The sequence below is a fragment of the Labeo rohita genome, chromosome 15, assembly GCF_022985175.1.
Source record: "Labeo rohita strain BAU-BD-2019 chromosome 15, IGBB_LRoh.1.0, whole genome shotgun sequence".
In the NCBI taxonomy this organism is placed as follows: Eukaryota; Metazoa; Chordata; class Actinopteri; order Cypriniformes; family Cyprinidae; genus Labeo; species Labeo rohita.
In genome coordinates this window covers 27,008,487-27,026,880 of record NC_066883.1, presented here as the reverse complement: position 1 = coordinate 27,026,880, position 18,394 = coordinate 27,008,487, and the positions used below count along the sequence as shown (strand labels likewise).

Sequence of the window (18,394 nt, the reverse complement as noted above, 5' to 3'; positions counted from 1 at the left end):
AATTGTAGCATATTATGCAGTCACTAAATTAAGATTTATTTTATTTACTTTATTTATTTTATAAAGTAAAAACATCTAAAAATCTAAAAAAACATTTATTTGGACAAATTGAAATCTATTTTGATAACTGTGGAAATGCATACAGTATTGAACAACGTTGAGTTGTGTTAAATCAGTTAAATGGAAAGTTACTCAACATAAAATAATTGGATGTAATTAGGCTATGTTCACGGCTTTTTTGACAAGAAAAAGTTGACAGTTAAAAAAAAAAAAAAAAGATCTGCCAGCGTTGCAGCCAAGGGCGTCTTTTGTTGCTATAACAACAGCTGCAAGAGTATGAATATGGAGGAAAGAGGAAGTTCACTCTTGCGCTGGTGTTTTATTTTTTTTTTTTTTGGCATTTTTGCCCTTTATTTGATAGGACAGTATTTAGACAGGAAGTGAAGTTGAAGTGGGAGAGAGAGAGAGGAGGGAGGGCGGGATCGGGAAGGGTCTGCGAGCCAGGTCTCGAAAAAGGGACACCTAAAACGCAACAACGTTCAATCAACGCGCATAGGATTAGACGCTGGCAGTTTAAAAAAAGACACCAATTGTGAACATAACCTTAGTCATGGTTTGTTACAACATGCCAAACATTTGAACTAGTCACATTTCTTTGTAGTCATTCAATGTTATTGAATTTCCTCTTCCTGTAATTCACAATGTCAATTCCTGCATATTCCTAAAAAATGACCCATTGTTTAAATACATGGGTGGACATCTTTTTGCTTTTTTTGTGACTATTTTGTCTGGAAATTGTGAATATTTGGGTTGTATTAAGTGTGTTTGTGCAGAATGCGGTGCAGTGCTAGTCTAGCTGCTGTAGTGTCATTCGCTCAGACTATTTGCTGGCGTCATGCTCCGCCGCTCTGTCTGATTAATGCTGTTCCTGCACAGGGGCTGGAGAGCTGCTTAAAGGGGCCGGATAATTACAACAGCCAGGTTCTCATTGAGGCCACCGTCATTGCCCTCACAAAACTACAGCCTCTCCTCGATCAGGTGCAGTCATGTTGTGTTTTATTTCCTTCTCTCATTGTAGACATGTATAAGTGTTTACGGAAACCTGTTAGAAAATATCTTTGCTATTCAGTTTGGTGACGCGGAAATTATACACTTGACGTATTAATAGATTTGTTTGTGCGTGTCTAATGATCTGCAGGACTCTCCCATGCATAAAGCTTTGTTCTGGGTGGCTGTGGCTGTACTTCAGTTGGATGAAGTGAATCTGTACTCTGCTGGTACCGCCCTACTGGAGCAGAACCTGCACACGCTGGACAGCCTCCGGGTGTTTAATGATAAGGTGCCCCGAATGAAATCCACATTTAGACAACCACAGATTTAAAACATGTTTTGACATAGCTGTTCAAATGAAAAGCTAAAAGATCAAGGACAACTGTATTGTAGTATAAGAATTCATAGCCGTTATCTTCATTAAAACATTTCCACCCCTCTATAGAGTCCTGAGGAGGTCTTCATGGAGATCCGGAAGCCTCTGGAATGGCATTGTAAACAAATGGACCATTTTGTGGGACTCAACTTTGCCTCCAACTTCAATTTTGCGTTAGTGGGGCATTTACTCAAAGGTAATGATTAAAAGTGGATTATACTATAGTATAAATGTCCATTGGCTGCTTTCTACAAATAAATAATAAAAAAAAAAAAGTCAGGTTCAACATTTTATATTAGTTTTCACTTCACTTCATTTTAAATGTCATAATATGACATGTATATCTGAATCAAAACTAATATTGGCCATTATTTTCAGAGTAATAATAATAATAATAATAAATCAGGTTCAGTATACATTATTTATTCATTTATTATTTTTTATTGTTTTTATTTTATTTCATTTTTTTTTGTCAGTCTTACTTAAATATTTGACTCATAACTAATATGGATCAACATGTCAGCTAGATGATAATGAAGATAATATAATAATAATAATAATAATAACAACAACAATAATAATAATAAATCAGGTTCAACATGCGTTATTTATTAATTTATTACTTTATTTTTTTAATTCATTTTATTTTATTTTATGTCATAATTTTACTTAAATATTTAACTCAAAACTAATCTGGGCCAAAGTTTCAGCTCAATAATAATAACAATAATAATAAATCAGGTTCAATATGCATTATTTATTGATTTTTTTTTTTTTTTTTTTTTTTTTTTTTTTTTCATTTTATTTTATGTCAGTCTTACTTAAATATTTGACTCATAACTAATCTGGGCCAACATTTCAGCTAGATGATGATGATGATGATGATAATGATATTATAGTAGTAATAATAGTAATAAAATCTGGTTCAACATGCATTATTTATTTATTTATTTATTTTTTTTTTATTCTTTTATGTCATATTTTTTTAATTTCTTAAATATTTGACTCAGAAGTAATCTGGGCCAATGTTTCAACTTAATAATAACAATAATAATAATAACAAAAAATCTGGTTCAACATGCACATTTTATATTAGTTTTCACTTCACTTTATTTCATGTCATAATATGAAAAATCAAAACTAATATATAATTTTTTCTTTTAATTTAATTTATATCATAATATCTGACGCAAAACTAATCTGGGCCAATGTTTTCAGGGGAATAATAATAATAATAATAATAATAATAATAATAATAAATTAGGTTCAACATGTTATTTATTCATTTATTATTGTTCTTTTTCATTTTATTTTATTTTCTTTTATGTCATAATATTACTTAAATATTAAATATTACTTAAAAGTAATGCAATTTCAATTATGAAACTGTTTATTAATAATAATACTTTTCTACTTTTTATTTTATCCACTCTTCTAGGTTGACATAGTATGCATTACTATTATTTAAACAGACCAGTTAATGTATTGAGCATTAATGAGCATTAACAGTGAATTTTATCAATTGATCACATTGAGCATTTGCTGTTTATCAGTAAAATGTCTTCCATGTGTCTTGTTCATCATATCTGCCTTTTCTTTCCTTTAGGATACAGACATCCCTCTTCCACCACGGTGGCCAGGACAGTTCGTATTCTTCATACACTCCTGGGCCTGGTGGGAAAACACCGCAGCTGTGACAAGTTTGAGGTGAACACGCAGAGTGTGGCTTATCTGGCAGGTATATTAAGCAAACAGTCACAACCTGTTAGAAAATGACATGGTTTGTATCTAAATTCAGCCTGATACATCTAAACTGTATGTTTGCGAACAGCTTTGCTCACGGTTTCTGAGGAGGTGAGAAGCCGCTGCAGCTTAAAGCACAGGAAGTCATTACTTCTCTCAGAAGTTACCATGGAGAACTTTCCCATGGACACGTACTCCGTGTACGACACGGAGCCTGGATGCAGGTGAGAATTTTTTATTAAACAGGTTTGAATTTCCTGTATTCATTCTCCCATTAACATCTACTTTCAACCACACTTGAGTTTTTTTTTAATTACTTTTTTTCTTGCTTGTTGATTCTCTCACTCTATTATGTGTCAGGCTGCTGCGTGAAAACCAGCCCTGGGCTTCTCCGAAAGTGTCAGAGCGCAGTCTCGCACCTCCATACTCTGCCATGGGCCAGACCAGCCTTCGCCCACGCAAATCTATGAGCGTAGACATGGGCCAGCCATCACAGGCCAATGCGAAGAAACTTCTGGGTATTAGCGGTCTGATGACTTCATTCTTTCAAGTGGCTTTTTAACATACTGTAGCTTTAGTTTTGCTTCATACTTAAGTGGTTTTATTTTTATTCTAGGCACTAGAAAGAGTTTTGATCATCTAATTTCGGACTCAAAAGCGCCAAAGAGACCAGACATGGAGTCCGGCATCACGACGCCTCCAAAGATGAGACGGGTTTCTGAGAATGACTATGAGATAGGTGAGCTTTTAACTACACTTATAAATCAAATGTGTTATGCTATAGCCCAGTGCCAGTTTATGTGCAATAAATCATAATTAGGTTTCATAATGATTTGAATTGCCAACACCTCTTCTTCATTCCAGAAACTCAGCGAATAGCCAACTCCCATTTACGCAAAGTTTCTGTGTCGGAGTCCAACGTCCTCCTCGATGAGAATGTTCTCACAGACCCGAAAATTCAGACGCTGCTCCTCACTGTACTGGTGTGTGATTCATACTACTTTATATTGCACTTGAACTTGTGCTTGAAATCCTCCTGCAGGTGGAATTATTTTTTGGGGGGCCAATTTCTTTATGTATAGCACAGGAAATTTAAAGGGGTAGTTCACCCAAAAATAAAATTCTGTCGTTAATTACTCACCCTCATGTTGTTACAAACCCATAAATCCTTTGTTTGTTTTTGTAGCCTAAATTATGATATCTTGGATGAAATCCAAGAGCTTTCTGACCTTGCATACAAACAGAAACGCAACTGACATGTTGTGATTTTGTTTTCTTTGTACACAAAACGTATTTTCATGGCTTTATAAAATTACGGTTGAACCACTGATGTCACATGGACTATTTTATCGATGTCCTTACTATCTTTCTGGGCCTTGAACGTGGTAGTTCCATTGCTGTTTATGCCACGTCAAAAACTCTCAGGTTTCAATAAAAATATCTTAATTTGTGTTCTGAAGATTAACAAAGGTCTTACGGGTTTGGAAAGACATGAAGGTGAGTAATTAATGACAGAATTTTCTTTTCTTGTGAACTGTCCCTTTAAAAAAAAAAAGGATGACTAATTTTCTTTTTCTTACTATGATGTTTTTATTTTACTATATGTTCGGTTGTATAGCAAAGTGTTGTTTTTTAATTGCAGGCAACACTGGTGAAATATACTACGGATGAGTTTCATCAGCGGATCCTGTATGAGTATTTGGCTGAGGCCAGTGTTGTGTTCCCCAAGGTCTTTCCAGTAGTGTGAGTATCTGTCATATTACATATCAACACATCACTCTGAGTCAGTCAAGGTCCATTATTCTCCCATAGTTTCCCATGCTAAAAATATTTTGAGAGATTCACTGTTGACGTAAATGGAAAGATACTTAAATGAGTTGTTAAGTTTTGGTTTTTTTTTTTTTTTTTTTTTAATTATCCAACAAAAATGAGCTAAAATTTGTCTGCATGACACTTGACAACGAACCTCATTGGTTCTCGTGTCAAACAAGCATGCTTGAGCTTTGAAACCAAATTTGAATGCTTTAATAAAAGCCGTATGTATAAAGCGATCATGTCTTTAACAAATGTGTTGCTTAATATTTTTAGAAACTTTTAGGATTATTTCATCAATAAAATGTTCGAAACAACAGCAGTTGTTATTTAGAAATCTTTTGTGACACTATGAATTACTTTACTGTCACTTCGAATCAGTTGAACGCATCCTTGCTGCATAAAATGTGACCCGGGACCATAAAACCAGTCATAAGGGTCCATTTTTGTAAAAATTGAGATTTATACATCATCTGAAAGCTGAATAAATAAGGTTTTCATTGATGTATGGTTTGTTAGGATAGGACAACTATTTAAAAATCTGGAATCTGAGGGTGCAAAAAAATCAAAATATTGAGAAAACCACCTTTTAAAATTGTCCAGATGAAGCATTTTTCTTGTTTTGATATTTACGGTAGGAAATTTACAAAATACCTTCATGGAACATGATAGAACGTTTACTTAATATCCCAATGATTTTTGGCATAAAAGGAAAAATTGATCATTTTGACCCATACAATGTATTGTTGGCCATTGCTACAAATATACCCATGCTACTTACGACTGGTTTTCTGGTCCAGGGTCAGAAATTATGAATTCCTTTAAAAAAAAAAAACTTACTGAGCCCAAACCTTTGAATGGTTGTCTATGTGTGTGTAATTGAAGTGTGTTTTTGCATACACTAGATATAAAAACAATTTCACACTAGTTCCTAAGTTCTTGATCAAATATAAGGAGTGTCCCATTACTGTAATGTACACCCTAATCACTAATCATCATGGTGATTCATACCTATTAATGTATTTGGTCTGACTAATACATTAATAATACATAATACTAATAAAAGCCCCATTTTCAAATAATAATCCGCTAGCCCGTTGAGTTCAGAGAGAAAATATTTGAAGAATGTTGTGTTTGTTTTTTACTGCACCTACCTAACAACAAGCCTTTCAGATACATTTAGGTAATCTAGACTAATTCGCTTTCGTAACATGAAAGTGATCTTGTTTGTTCCTGTCCACTATTTGTAAAAATCTTCTGGTCTCATTCACGTCCAGCTATTTTTAGCTGTACAAAACAGCTCATTCTGCTGCTTGGTATTGCAAATTGTTTTGTCTTACCATATTATTTTAATGGATTATCTTAATTATGAGCACACTGGTTTGTAGTGCAGACAGTTTTGATGTTTACTGCATGATGATGTTGTTGTTCTCGTTATTTCTCTATAGAGGCTAATGAGTGGGAAGTCTCACCCATAGGCTTACTTTTACATTAAAGAATAAGGTGGATATTTAGTAGTTTGACATTCACGTTGCCTGTGTCATTTTTATCCAATATAGCCACAACCTGCTGGACTCCAAGTTAAGCACCGTCCTTTCCATGTGCCAGGACCCCAACCTCCTGAACCCCGTCCACGGCATCATTCAGAATGTGGTCTATCATGAGGAGTCTCCTCCTCAATACCAGCCGTCCTGCTTACAGAGTAAAGCCAATCTCTCCAGTCATTTATTCACATTCAGATTTCTTGGCAGATGCTTTCTTAAAGGAGAAGTCCACTTCCAGAAAAACAGTTTACAAATAATTTACACCCCTTGTCATCCAAGATGTTCATGTCTTTCTGTCTTCAGTCGTAAAGAAATTATGGTTTTTGAGGAAAGCATTTCAGGATTTTTCTCCATATAATGGACTTCATTGGTGCCACGATTTTGAACTTCTAAACTGTAGTTTAAATAGACCTTCAAAGGGCTCTAAACGATCCCAGCTGAGAAAAAAGGGTCTCATCTAGCGAAACAATCAGCCTTTTTTTTTTTTTTTTCGGAAAATAAACATTTGTATACGTTTTAAGCACAAAAGCTTGTGTAGCACTAGCTCTGGGATGCGCGTCCACGACGCTACGTACTATTGAATCACGTCGAAAGGTCATGCGGAACGTAGGCGGAACTACAGACCCAGTGTTTACAAAGCAAAGACTAAGGAAGTGCAAGTAAGTCAAATGCTGTTTACAAACAAAAAGGTACAACGATTCTGAAGTTGTAGGACAAAATGAGATGGAGTTTTTCACCATACTCTACCTTTTTGAGCCGGAGTACACAGTGATTCGTAGCGTCATGAACGCGCAGGACAGAGCTAGTGCTACATGAGCTTTTGTGCTTAAAAAGTATACCAAATTTTTTTGTTGAAAAAAAAAATGACTAATCATTTCGCTAGATACGACTTGGCTGGGATCGTTTAGAGTCCTTTGGAGCTGCATTTAAACGACATTTTGGAAGTTCAAAATTGGGGCACCAATCAAGTCCATTATATGGTGAAAAATCCTGAAAGGCTTTCCTCAAAAACCATAATTGCTTTACGACTAAAGACAGAAAAACATAAACATCTTGGATAACAAGGGGATGAGTAAATTATTTGTAAATTGTTGTTCTGGAAGTGGACTTCTCCTTTAATTTTTTTTTTTTTTAATGAAATTTGAGAGCGTATATTGATGTTAGTTATTATTATTATTATTATTATTATTGTGCATATCATTACAGTTTTTAATCAACCGAGTTTTGATGTTTGAATGATTTTCTTTTTTCTGTTCACTCTCCATCACTCTCTTGCTGTCACCTCTCTCTCTCTGACTCACAGGTTTCGGTTTCAACGGCCTTTGGAGGTTTGCCGGGCCCTTCTCTAAGGTATGATTAACTGCTCCCATAAACACTTTTTATTTTCCAACAGAGTGCAGTGAAGAAATTGTGTGCTGCGGTCTCTCTGCAGCTTCCTAGATTTATTGACCAAAACGGCTTCCCCAAACATCTCTCGCACCAATCCTGTGTCTCTGCCCTCTTGCTCTCCCACAGTTCTGCTGTGTGGTTTAAGAAGGTGTAAATGACAGGGATGTATTGCTTATGTATCCCTTGCTGAAGGAACTGTTTTCCTTCTTTCATGGTTTCTTTCTGCCTTGTCAGGCCAGTAATTCAGGTTTTTACTTGCCCTGCCAATATATTTTACTGTAACATGATATTATATTAATTAACTTTTTAAATTGCTATTTAATTACCTTTATTTTACTTGTTTTTTGAAACACATTTTCATGTGCTGGAAACAATTTTACTTGCCCTGACAGCATTTTTAATGTAATGTGTTATCAGATTTCAATGAGGACTTCTAAATTTTGTTTTAATTATATTTTTTCAAAAATATTCTATTTCAATTATATTCTCATGAAATACATGTTAGAAAAAATCTTTAAATCTTTACTTTTCTTCATAAAAAAGGATTTACCCCATAGCTAACTGGGTTCACCACAAAATGTCAGGTCTTATTAAATAAAGTGTGTGTGTGTGTGTATACACATACACTACCAGTCAAAAGTTTTTAAACGGTAAGATTTTTAATGTTTTAATGTCTTTTCAGCTCACTAAACTTCAATTAATTTGATCCAAAGTACAGCAAAAATAGTAAAATTTTAAAATATTTTTACTATTTAAAATAACTGTTTTCTATTTGAATATATTTTAAAATGTAATTTATTCTTGTGATTTCAACGTTGAATTTTTAGCATCATTACTTCATTACATCATTTAATTCTGATTTGCTGCTCAAAAAACATTTATTATAATTATTAATTATTAATTTTTTTTTAGGTTTCTTTGATGAATAGAAAGTTCAGAAGAACAGCATTTATCTGAAATAGAAATCTTATGTAATATTATGAATGTCTTTATCATCATTTAGCATCATCATTGCCTATTTCTATCATCACTGATGACTGGAGTAATGATGCTGAAAATTTAGCTTTGATCATAAGAATAAATTACGTTTTGAAATATTTTCAAATAGAAAGCAGTTATTTTAAACAGTAAAAATATTTCACGATGTTACTGCTTTTGTTATATTTTGGATCAAATAAATGCAGGCTTGGTGAGCAGAAGAGACTTCTTTAAAAAAAAAACATTAAAGATCTTACTGTTCAAATAATATTATTGTATTATTATTTATTTATTATTACGGTTTTAAAACATATTGGGAAAAATGGTTTTCATTTGTTTTCTGTGCAAAAAACTGTTTGTACTTCTTTAATATGCAGTCATATCTAGAATTATGCAAGAGTTTTGTTTATATGACAATTTATGAACACGTTTTTGTTGGAAAATGTTGTGATGCATTGCAAAAACCGGTTTATAATAAAAAAAAACGTAGTGTGACTGATTATACAATAGTCTTGAAAGAAAAAGAAAAAAACTTACAATGACATTTAAATGTCTTGAATAATGTTGACAGCCAAAAAAGGGGTGGAATAAGGAGCACAATCATTATTGCTTAATTTGACCCCAGCAAGTCCTAAAGATGTAGGTTATTCCAGTCATTACCTGTTGTCACTATTACTCATACTCAAGGTTAGTGTAATGAAACGTAGACTCATTATGATGAAACGGTTGAACAATATCCCTCAGATTTATTCGTGCCATATCTAGTGACCCAAATATGTTACCTAAGATTAAATCATTTTTAATCTGACCTACTTTTCCAACAGCAAACCCAAATTCCAGACTATGCCGAGCTCGTGGTTAAGTTCCTGGATGCTTTGATCGACACCTACCTTCCTGGTATCGAAGAAGAAGGAGGGGAGGAGTCACTGCGCACCCCCACCTCTCCGTATCCGCCCACCGTCCAGAGCCAGCTCAGCATCACGGCCAACCTCAACCTGTCCAACTCCATGACGTCTCTCGCCACCTCACAGCACTCACCAGGTCAGCGCTCACTGCATCATGACGCACACACACACGTAGGCACGAATTAGTCCGTAGTCGCTCGCGTAACTTCACAGTTCACATTCTTCACGAGCTACTCACACCTGCTCACGTAAATGCGATTTACGTGAGTAACGATAACGCTAACTCATGTGATGCCATTGCGACATACCCTAGCAATAAAAACAATAACACAGTAACAGCTCTGTTGCATTTGCGGTCAGCGCTTTGTCTACTTTCACACCTCGAGACGGGTTCACAGTTTCTCTGGCTTGTGCGAGATTTAGGTTAGACTATCGTACAGGGCTTTGACAGTGGTTGTGTGTGCATTTGACACCTTTGCTTTGCGTTTGTATCTTCATTAACCTCACTGCATTCTGTCTCCTTTTCATTGGGAATGTGCTGTCGGTTCAGAGGGCCCTATAGTTTATAGACGGTCCCCAACTCTCTCCCATCCACGAACCACAGAGGAGGTGCCACCGAAAACAGCTGGTACAAACCTAAACTATAGAGCTGTGTTGGGCAATTAATGTCCAGTTCTATAGTTTGCGAACTGTGGTAACTTATTTAAGTGCCTATTTCTTGTCTTTACTTTTTTTCAGTGGTGGCAGTGTGATACAATTGAGTTTAAATTGGCCATTAAAGGGTGTATATTCATAAACGGAGGTATTTCTATATCCATGTGTATGTAACAGAAGTCACTAGATGATTTAGTGAATGTCTAAATCACATTCCTTCCTCACTAATTTCTCCTTTTGATTATGGATTTAATCTGCATTTTGAGCTAATATCAACTACTGCTTAGCTTCACTGTTCAGCAGAACTCCGCTTTTGGAGTAAAACGCAGTTAGATGTATCTGTAAGCTGCCATTTTTATTTTGATTTCCTGTTTCTTCCATTCATCTGTCCTTCCTGTCCTCTTTTGAGTTGTGAATGTGTCACTCATGTCTTTTTTTTTTTTTCTTTTCTACTCTCTCTGTGTGAAGCCTGTCTGCCTTGCTCTAAGTCGGCCGTATTCCCACCTCACCTCGTCCTCCCAGGTACTCATCGACCTCCGTTGTGTGAAAATAGCAGTTGTTGCCATTCGCACAGTGTTTGAATTGTAAATCTACAGCTGGAGTCAGTAGTAGATGCTACTGGCAGATCAAAGCAAGAGGGACTGCTTTAACAGGAAGTGTGAAGAGAGATCACAAGGGCCTGGTTACAGACACTTACAAACGCAGCTGACGACTGAACATTTGCAGTTTTAAAAGCATTCTTAAAGGCTTTTCACACTCAAAATTGTGAGGCCATTGTAATTTGTAACCCTTTGTTATGCTGTTACTCACCTCTCTTAATTTTTACTTTTTTTATATATATATATTTTTTTATATATATATATATATATATATATATACACACACACACATATACATGTGTACATATGCAATGCAATTGTGTATGTATGTGTATATATATGTATGTTTATGTATATGTGTGTGTGTGTATATATATATATATGTGTATATATATATGTGTATATAACATACATACATATACATATATATGCATACATACATTTACATTGTACAATGTATATATATATATATATATATATGTCTATATATACACACATTTACATTGTTTATATATAGATATAATATATTTAGTTTTTAATTATAGTTAATATTTTTTGTACATAGACAGAATTTGTATTTTTGTAATGTAATTACAAAAAAAAACCTAGACAGAATTTGTATTTTGTAATGTAATATATAATTATATATTATATATACATGTCTGTTAATTATATTTTAGTAAGTTATACATTTATTATATATTTGTCATATATTTGCAATATATACAATATGTAATATAGTGTATATATAACCTAGTAACATAGTTTTTAAGTTTGCATGATAAAATTCAATTATGCAGTCAATCTTTATTTAATTATATATATAATTGTATTTTAGAATGTTATATATTTATTATATATTTGCAATATATTTTTATATAGTACATTTAGTGTTTTTTTTATATAGATGTGGAATTTTTTTTTTATTTAAAATATTTTATATAAATGCTATTATTAATTTGTAATTAATGCACATATATAATATTACTAGGATTTTGTTTAACAATTTTAATTTGATGTATACTAAAGCAGTTTATGATTAGATGACTGTTGCTAAATAACTTGATATGTTATTACAGAACCACACTGGTTTTTTGGTAGTATACTTTGGCATCACAATTCAGATATAGCACCCAGCTAAAGGCATGAAAACCCAAAGTTTAAAGCAGCTTGGCCTTAAAAATTACAAGTGTGAAATCTTACTGAAGACTTAAACTCAGTGTTAAACAGAGTGTGAAAAGCCTTTTATAGTTTTTCGCTTTATTACAGCTAGGAAATTTGAACCTAGAAGAATAGTAATGCTGATATAGACCACCGGGCACATTTTAAAAGCACACTTGTGTGTTCACAGGATCCCTGCATGAGACTTTCTCCTCTGTGTCATAATGTAGTGCACTGAGACACCTACTGTTCATTATGTGTACTTACAGCCAGACTCCATGTCAAAGCACATATCTGTGAAACTTGACCAATAGTTAATGTTTGAAAGCATTTGATAAACGTAAATTAAGATTGAAACATTATTGTAAAGGATTTTAAGGAAGAACAGGCAACAGTTGCAAACAGGTGTTACATAACATCTCTCTCCCGCAGGCATCGACAAGGAGAACGTTGAGATTTCTCCCACATCGAGTCTCTCCACCAGTGGGCGAGCGCGACACGGGTCAGCCAGCCAGGTACAGAAGCAGCGCAGTGCAGGCAGCTTCAAACGGCCAAGCATCAAAAAGATCGTCTGAAAAGATCTGAAGCATTTCTACCTACTCCACGAATCCTTTTTGCTTTCCGTCGTCCAGTTAACAAGGTTCCTGCATCGAAGAACCGCTTAAGTGTTTGTTTGTTTTTTTTAATACCAGTCGAAGCTTGCCACACACTTGCCTAAACGAACTTCTTCGGGAGAATGCACTGAACTCTCCGTGTTGCACTCAACATCCAAAATGTCTTGGGACTGACCACATTGAAATGCTAAATTGAGGCGTCCACTCTTCGTTTTGCACAAACTTGAGATTCTGTCCTCATCGAAACACATGAATGAGAAACTGATCTGATCAACCACTACAGCATACAGATGACCAACCTTGTGGAGACTCGCAGGCTCATCATCCTGGCCTTTTTCCATTTGGACACGCGGCCTGTCCTGTCCTGAAATCCACAGGCTTGAAATCTGGATCGCGATCCGAGATTATACGTGTACTATACTATTGACGATAATAACGATCACATGTTTTGGGTTCTTATTTTATCCATTGTGTGCCTTTGTCAGGGTTTTCAGCTGTGTATAGTTTGTAAAATAGGCAAGACCTTGCTAAGGAAGGGAAAACAGGTACTAATTATGAAACGTGTTGCGGCTTTAACATTTACCATAACGTCCATACGTGTAAACAGTACCATGTGACCATCAAATACGAGAATATCATCTAAATATTTATTCTCTAAATGTAGATAATCCTTTCGGAGATCACATGAAGGTTTGCTTTGCGGTCGTTATCATCAGCCGTCGGAAAAAATGATTCTCAACGGATGAGTACGTATCCATCATTTCCCAAAATGCACAAATTGGCATTAATATTCACGTTTTAGCATTGTCTCACTGTGGTGCAATATGTTTTTTTATTTGTTTCGTTGAACACTATGTGTGTGTACAAAATTGCACATGATTCAAGTGTGTGATCAGGAAATATCTGCGCACACTTTTACCTTCCCCTGTTCCCGTCTCACTAACGGCTCACGTACGGCACAGGAATCCCAATCCCGCCACAAGCTGACATAGTAACATTGCACCAAAGACTAGTTTGCAATATTGTGAGGGGGAAACTGTTGTGAACTCCATTTTGTATATTTTTATGTCTGTCTCGTCTATGTTGTATGCCTTAAATAATTATTTCTTCCATACAGTTCTCACATTGTAGCCATGTTTAATTTAATCGTTTTCTCACTCGTCGCCTAACAAGTGAATTGCAAAATGAAACACAATTGTGCCATTTAAGTTGGCAGGGCTTCACAGTGTATTCAACGTACAATGGCCGTCAAAATTGAAGCGGGCGATTTTTGTGTGCAATATGTTTTCTCCATCTGTTATTACGTCCATCTGCAAATCCACAAGTAACAGACTCAAACTACATGACGTGTTTGCTTTGAAATGGTTATTAAAGGGAAACTTGTATTACTAAAGAAGGGTACCTGCCAAATGTTTGAGGATGGAATATTTATGCATCATTTTAATTTTGTGTTTCTGAAAAGGTTGCGTTGAAATACATGAGTAACAGATGTTTCACACTTAAAATTGGGACCAAATCAATGTCATTTTTTTCATTTCATTTGTGTGTTTCTTTTACATTTTCATTTGTTTTACAGCGTATTATCTTGCAGATCCAAAAATGTATGTTCAAACGTGGTCATTTTAGAGCACTATTTACAGTTAAATATCGCCCTGGTAGTTTTATGTTCAAAAAGCGAAACTTGAAATGTTTATTCCTACTCTACATGTGCAAATTTCACATCAAATTTACAGTTTTTAATATGAATTGAAAATATGAAGGAAGCTGATCCAATGAGTGTTTGAAGTCTAACATTTGTCTTTTGTTTTTTCCTCCCCCATCCATTACTCTGAATAACCAGAACATAACTTTTTTTTTTCCTTCAATCTAAGATGTTGCATTGCTACTACCAATCTAAAACTGACTTAATCTGATATGTCAAACTTTAAGACAGTTATAAAGGCACAGTCTTGACTGCCATGATGGCGGATAGGACACATGACATGCCCCTAAGCCTTTTAAATTGCGTATGTAATTAAACTGTCTTATGTACTCATCATAAACAGACTAAAAAAGTGGTTATTTTATATAATTCAAAATGTGTTTGTCTGATGCATTGCCACATTTTTAATTGCATTGGTCATCTGTAAACAATGTATCTGTCACCTGTAAATATGTTTGTGTAAAATTGGAAGGTATATAAATACAAGTGTAAATATATGTGATATTGTATTACTTGCTTTTTTGTAAAGCGGTTAGTTGCTGTACATGTATAACATGGCAATTTAATTATACCAGTGTTCGTAATAAAAGTTTCCCTCAATCCTGTTACCTTGCTGTCTAACATCTGGAATCAATCTTTACAGTTCTCTACAAGAAAGAAATGTTTAAATTAGTGCTATCAAATGATTAATCGCTTCTAAAATACGTTTTTGTTTACGTAATATATGTGTGTGTACTGTGTATATTTATTATGTATATATAAATACACACACATGCATGTATATAGGCCTATTTAAGAACAATGTTATGTTTATACATTACATAATGTGTATATATAAATCAATTATGCGATTTGTGTGTATGTGTATTCATATATTATAGTTGAAGTCAAAATTTACATTTCCCTTTCAGAATCTGCACAATGTTAATTATTTTACCAAAACAAGAGGGATCATACAAAACGCATGTTATTTAGTACTGACCTGATTAAGATATTTCACATAAAAGACATTTACATATAGTCCACAAGAGAAAATAATAGTTACATTTATAAAGTTGATCCCGTTCAAAAGTTTACATTCCCTTGATTCTTAATATGTTACCTGATTGATCCACAGCTGTGTTTTCTCTGTTTAGTGATAGTTGTTCATGAGTCATGAAGAGTTAAACCGCCTGCTGTTCTTCAGAAAAATTCTTCAGGTCCCTCAAATTCTTTGGTTTTCCAGCATTTTTGTGTGTTTGAACCCTTTCCAACAATGAGTGTATGATTTTGAGATCCTTCTTTTCACACTGAGGACAACTGAGGGACTCTTATGCAACTATTACAGAAAGTTCAAATGCTCACTGATGCTCCACAGTATTAAGAATCAAGGGGATTTAAACTTTTGAATTCAACTGTTATTTTCCCTTTGTGGACTACATGTAAACATCTTTTATGTGAGATCTCTTATTCAGCTAAGTAGTAAATAGACAATAACATACATTTTGTATGATCCTTCTTTTGGGAAAATAATTAACATTTTGCAGATTCTGAAAGGGGGATGTAAACTTTTCACCTCAACTGTATGTGAACAAAAACATTTATTTTGGATCGTGATTAATAGTTTGACAGCACTAGTTTAAATGACACAAAAAGATACATTCATGTGAAAAAGTTTGGACACCCTATTGAATTCCATGGTTTTTCGTGTCAGGACATCATTAAAAAAAAACTAGTCCTTGGCTGGTCTTAAAATTTTGAAAATAAAACCTCAGATGAACAAAAACACATGGGAAATTGCACCGTGTCATTATTTACTGAACAAAAATAAAGCCAAAATGGAAAAGCCAAGTTAGGACACCCTTACTGTTAACATTGGAATTAAGAGGGTAAATCACAGTCAAGCACTGCTAATCAAATACCTTTGATGAACTGATCATCGGCAAGTCTGAGCGCCTCTATAAAAGCATAAGCTTTGGCAGTTCTGGTCTGGAGCCTTCAGGTGTGTGTTAACACAATGCCAAGGAGGTAAGACATCAGCAATCATCTTAGAGAAGCAATTGTTGCTGCCATCAATCTGAGAAGAGTAATACGGCCATTTCCAAACAATCTGACCTTTATTCACAAGTGGGAGACATTTAAAACAGACACCTCTCCTTCCAGGAGTGGACGTCCCAGAAAATTCACCCCAAGATCAGACCGTGTAAAGCTCAGAGAAACGGCAGACAATCCCAAAAACTACACCTCAGACTCTACAGGCCTCAGTTGACATGTTAAATGATAAAGTTCATGACAATACCATTAGAAAAATATGTGACAAAAATGGCATGTTTGGAAGGCTTGGCAGAAGAAAGCCTCTTCTATCTAAAAAAAAAAACATTGCACACAAGTCTTCTAGAATAATGTCCTTTGAACAGACGAGAGCGAAGTGGAGATGTTTGGCCATAATGCACAGCGCCAAGTTTGGTGAAAACCTAAAGAGCATATCAGCACAAACACCTCATACCAAAAGACATGCATGCTGGAGGAGGGCTGATCATTTTGGGCTTGATTTGTAGCCACAAGTCCTGGGCACCTCACAGTCACTGAGTTGGCCATCAACTCCTCTGTATATCAAAGTATTGTAGAGTCAAATGCGAGGGCATCTGTCTGACATCTAAAGTTGGGCCAAAATTGGGTCATGCAACAGGACAATGATCCCAAGCACACCAGCAAATCTACAACAGAATGGCTGAAGAGAAAAGAATCAAGGTGTTGCGACAGCCCAGTCCAAGTCCAGAGCTCATGCTGACTCAAATGCTGTGGTGAGAGCTGTGCATAAACAAATGCCCACAAACCTCAATAATCTGGAGCAACGTTGAAAAGAAGAGTTGTCCAAATTCCCCCAGAATGATGTGAGAGACTGATAAAGTCACACAGAAAATGAATGTTTCAAGTTATTGCTGCTAAAAGTGGATCTACAGGTAACTGACTCATAGGGTGTCCTAACTTTGTCACACATGGCCTTTCCCTCTTGGCTGTATTTTTCTTAAATAAATAATGACACTGTGTGATATGTCATGTGATGACATTTATCTGAGGATTTATTTTCCAAATTTTAGGACCTGCCAAGGACCAGACAATTTTTTATTATGTCCTGATACACAAAACCATGAAATTCAATAGGGTGTCCTAACTTTTTCACATGACTGTACCTGCATCAGACGTCGCATCAGATATCACCTCAGAAACCGCCAAACAACCTGTGTAAAAACAAAACATTTTTGAGGTTTGATGTTTTAATGATTTTTTATTGATAAAGCTGTCAGAAAACTTGACTCTAACCTCACTTCAAAAGAAACGTAATGAAATCTAAATGCTAGGAGATACTTTTTGGCTTGACTCATCAGCCCTTAACAACTCTAAAGTGATTACATTTCCACAATCTGATACATCATGGTAAATGAGCCAACAGTGGTTAGAGTTTGGTTTGTAACACTTCTATACATCTTGAATAAAAGAACTTTTGTTCTTATGTACAACACGACCGCATTATCTCTATTTAAAAAACCCTTTGTTAATGAAATAAATATATAACACAAATACCAAAAAGAGACTTTGGAGGCTCAAAAACATTTTGACTTTGGAATCTGGTAACTATGAATTGTGAAAGTGCCATTTCACATGCTAAATAATCTATAGAGATAACTTATTCATGCATTAGGAAGACTGACAACTTTGAACACTTTTTATGACTTTATATTTTATAGTAATATTTTTAAATAAATCATGTGTACTGTGATGGTTCAGTACTTTAGTCAGTTTTTAATATTTTCTTTTACAGGTGTACTTAAATGTTCCAGTCTTAAATTATTAAAACTGCATCTATAACAATTATACAAAAAAAGG

The 18,394-nt window shown here is 34.8% G+C and overlaps 1 protein-coding gene across 3 annotated transcripts in view; it reads left to right on the top strand.

Moving 5' to 3' along the window:
- The window catches only part of nf1a (neurofibromin 1a), an 83,525-nt gene extending 68,588 nt beyond the window's left edge, over positions 1-14,937 (top strand). The window contains exons 45-59 of one of the 3 annotated variants that reach the window (XM_051128550.1): positions 937-1,038; positions 1,199-1,339; positions 1,496-1,622; positions 3,033-3,164; positions 3,258-3,393; positions 3,530-3,696; positions 3,786-3,908; positions 4,034-4,152; positions 4,812-4,912; positions 6,541-6,683; positions 7,829-7,875; positions 9,717-9,933; positions 10,348-10,425; positions 10,920-10,973; positions 12,644-14,937. In XM_051128550.1, the coding sequence (XP_050984507.1) occupies positions 937-1,038; positions 1,199-1,339; positions 1,496-1,622; positions 3,033-3,164; positions 3,258-3,393; positions 3,530-3,696; positions 3,786-3,908; positions 4,034-4,152; positions 4,812-4,912; positions 6,541-6,683; positions 7,829-7,875; positions 9,717-9,933; positions 10,348-10,425; positions 10,920-10,973; positions 12,644-12,786 (1,830 nt within the window). In that variant the 3' untranslated portion in view covers positions 12,787-14,937. The remainder of the gene's footprint in view (positions 1-936; positions 1,039-1,198; positions 1,340-1,495; positions 1,623-3,032; positions 3,165-3,257; positions 3,394-3,529; positions 3,697-3,785; positions 3,909-4,033; positions 4,153-4,811; positions 4,913-6,540; positions 6,684-7,828; positions 7,876-9,716; positions 9,934-10,347; positions 10,426-10,919; positions 10,974-12,643) is intronic. The other 2 variants (XM_051128551.1, XM_051128552.1) reach the window with 2 other exon arrangements.
- The last annotated feature ends 3,457 nt before the right edge of the window (positions 14,938-18,394 follow it).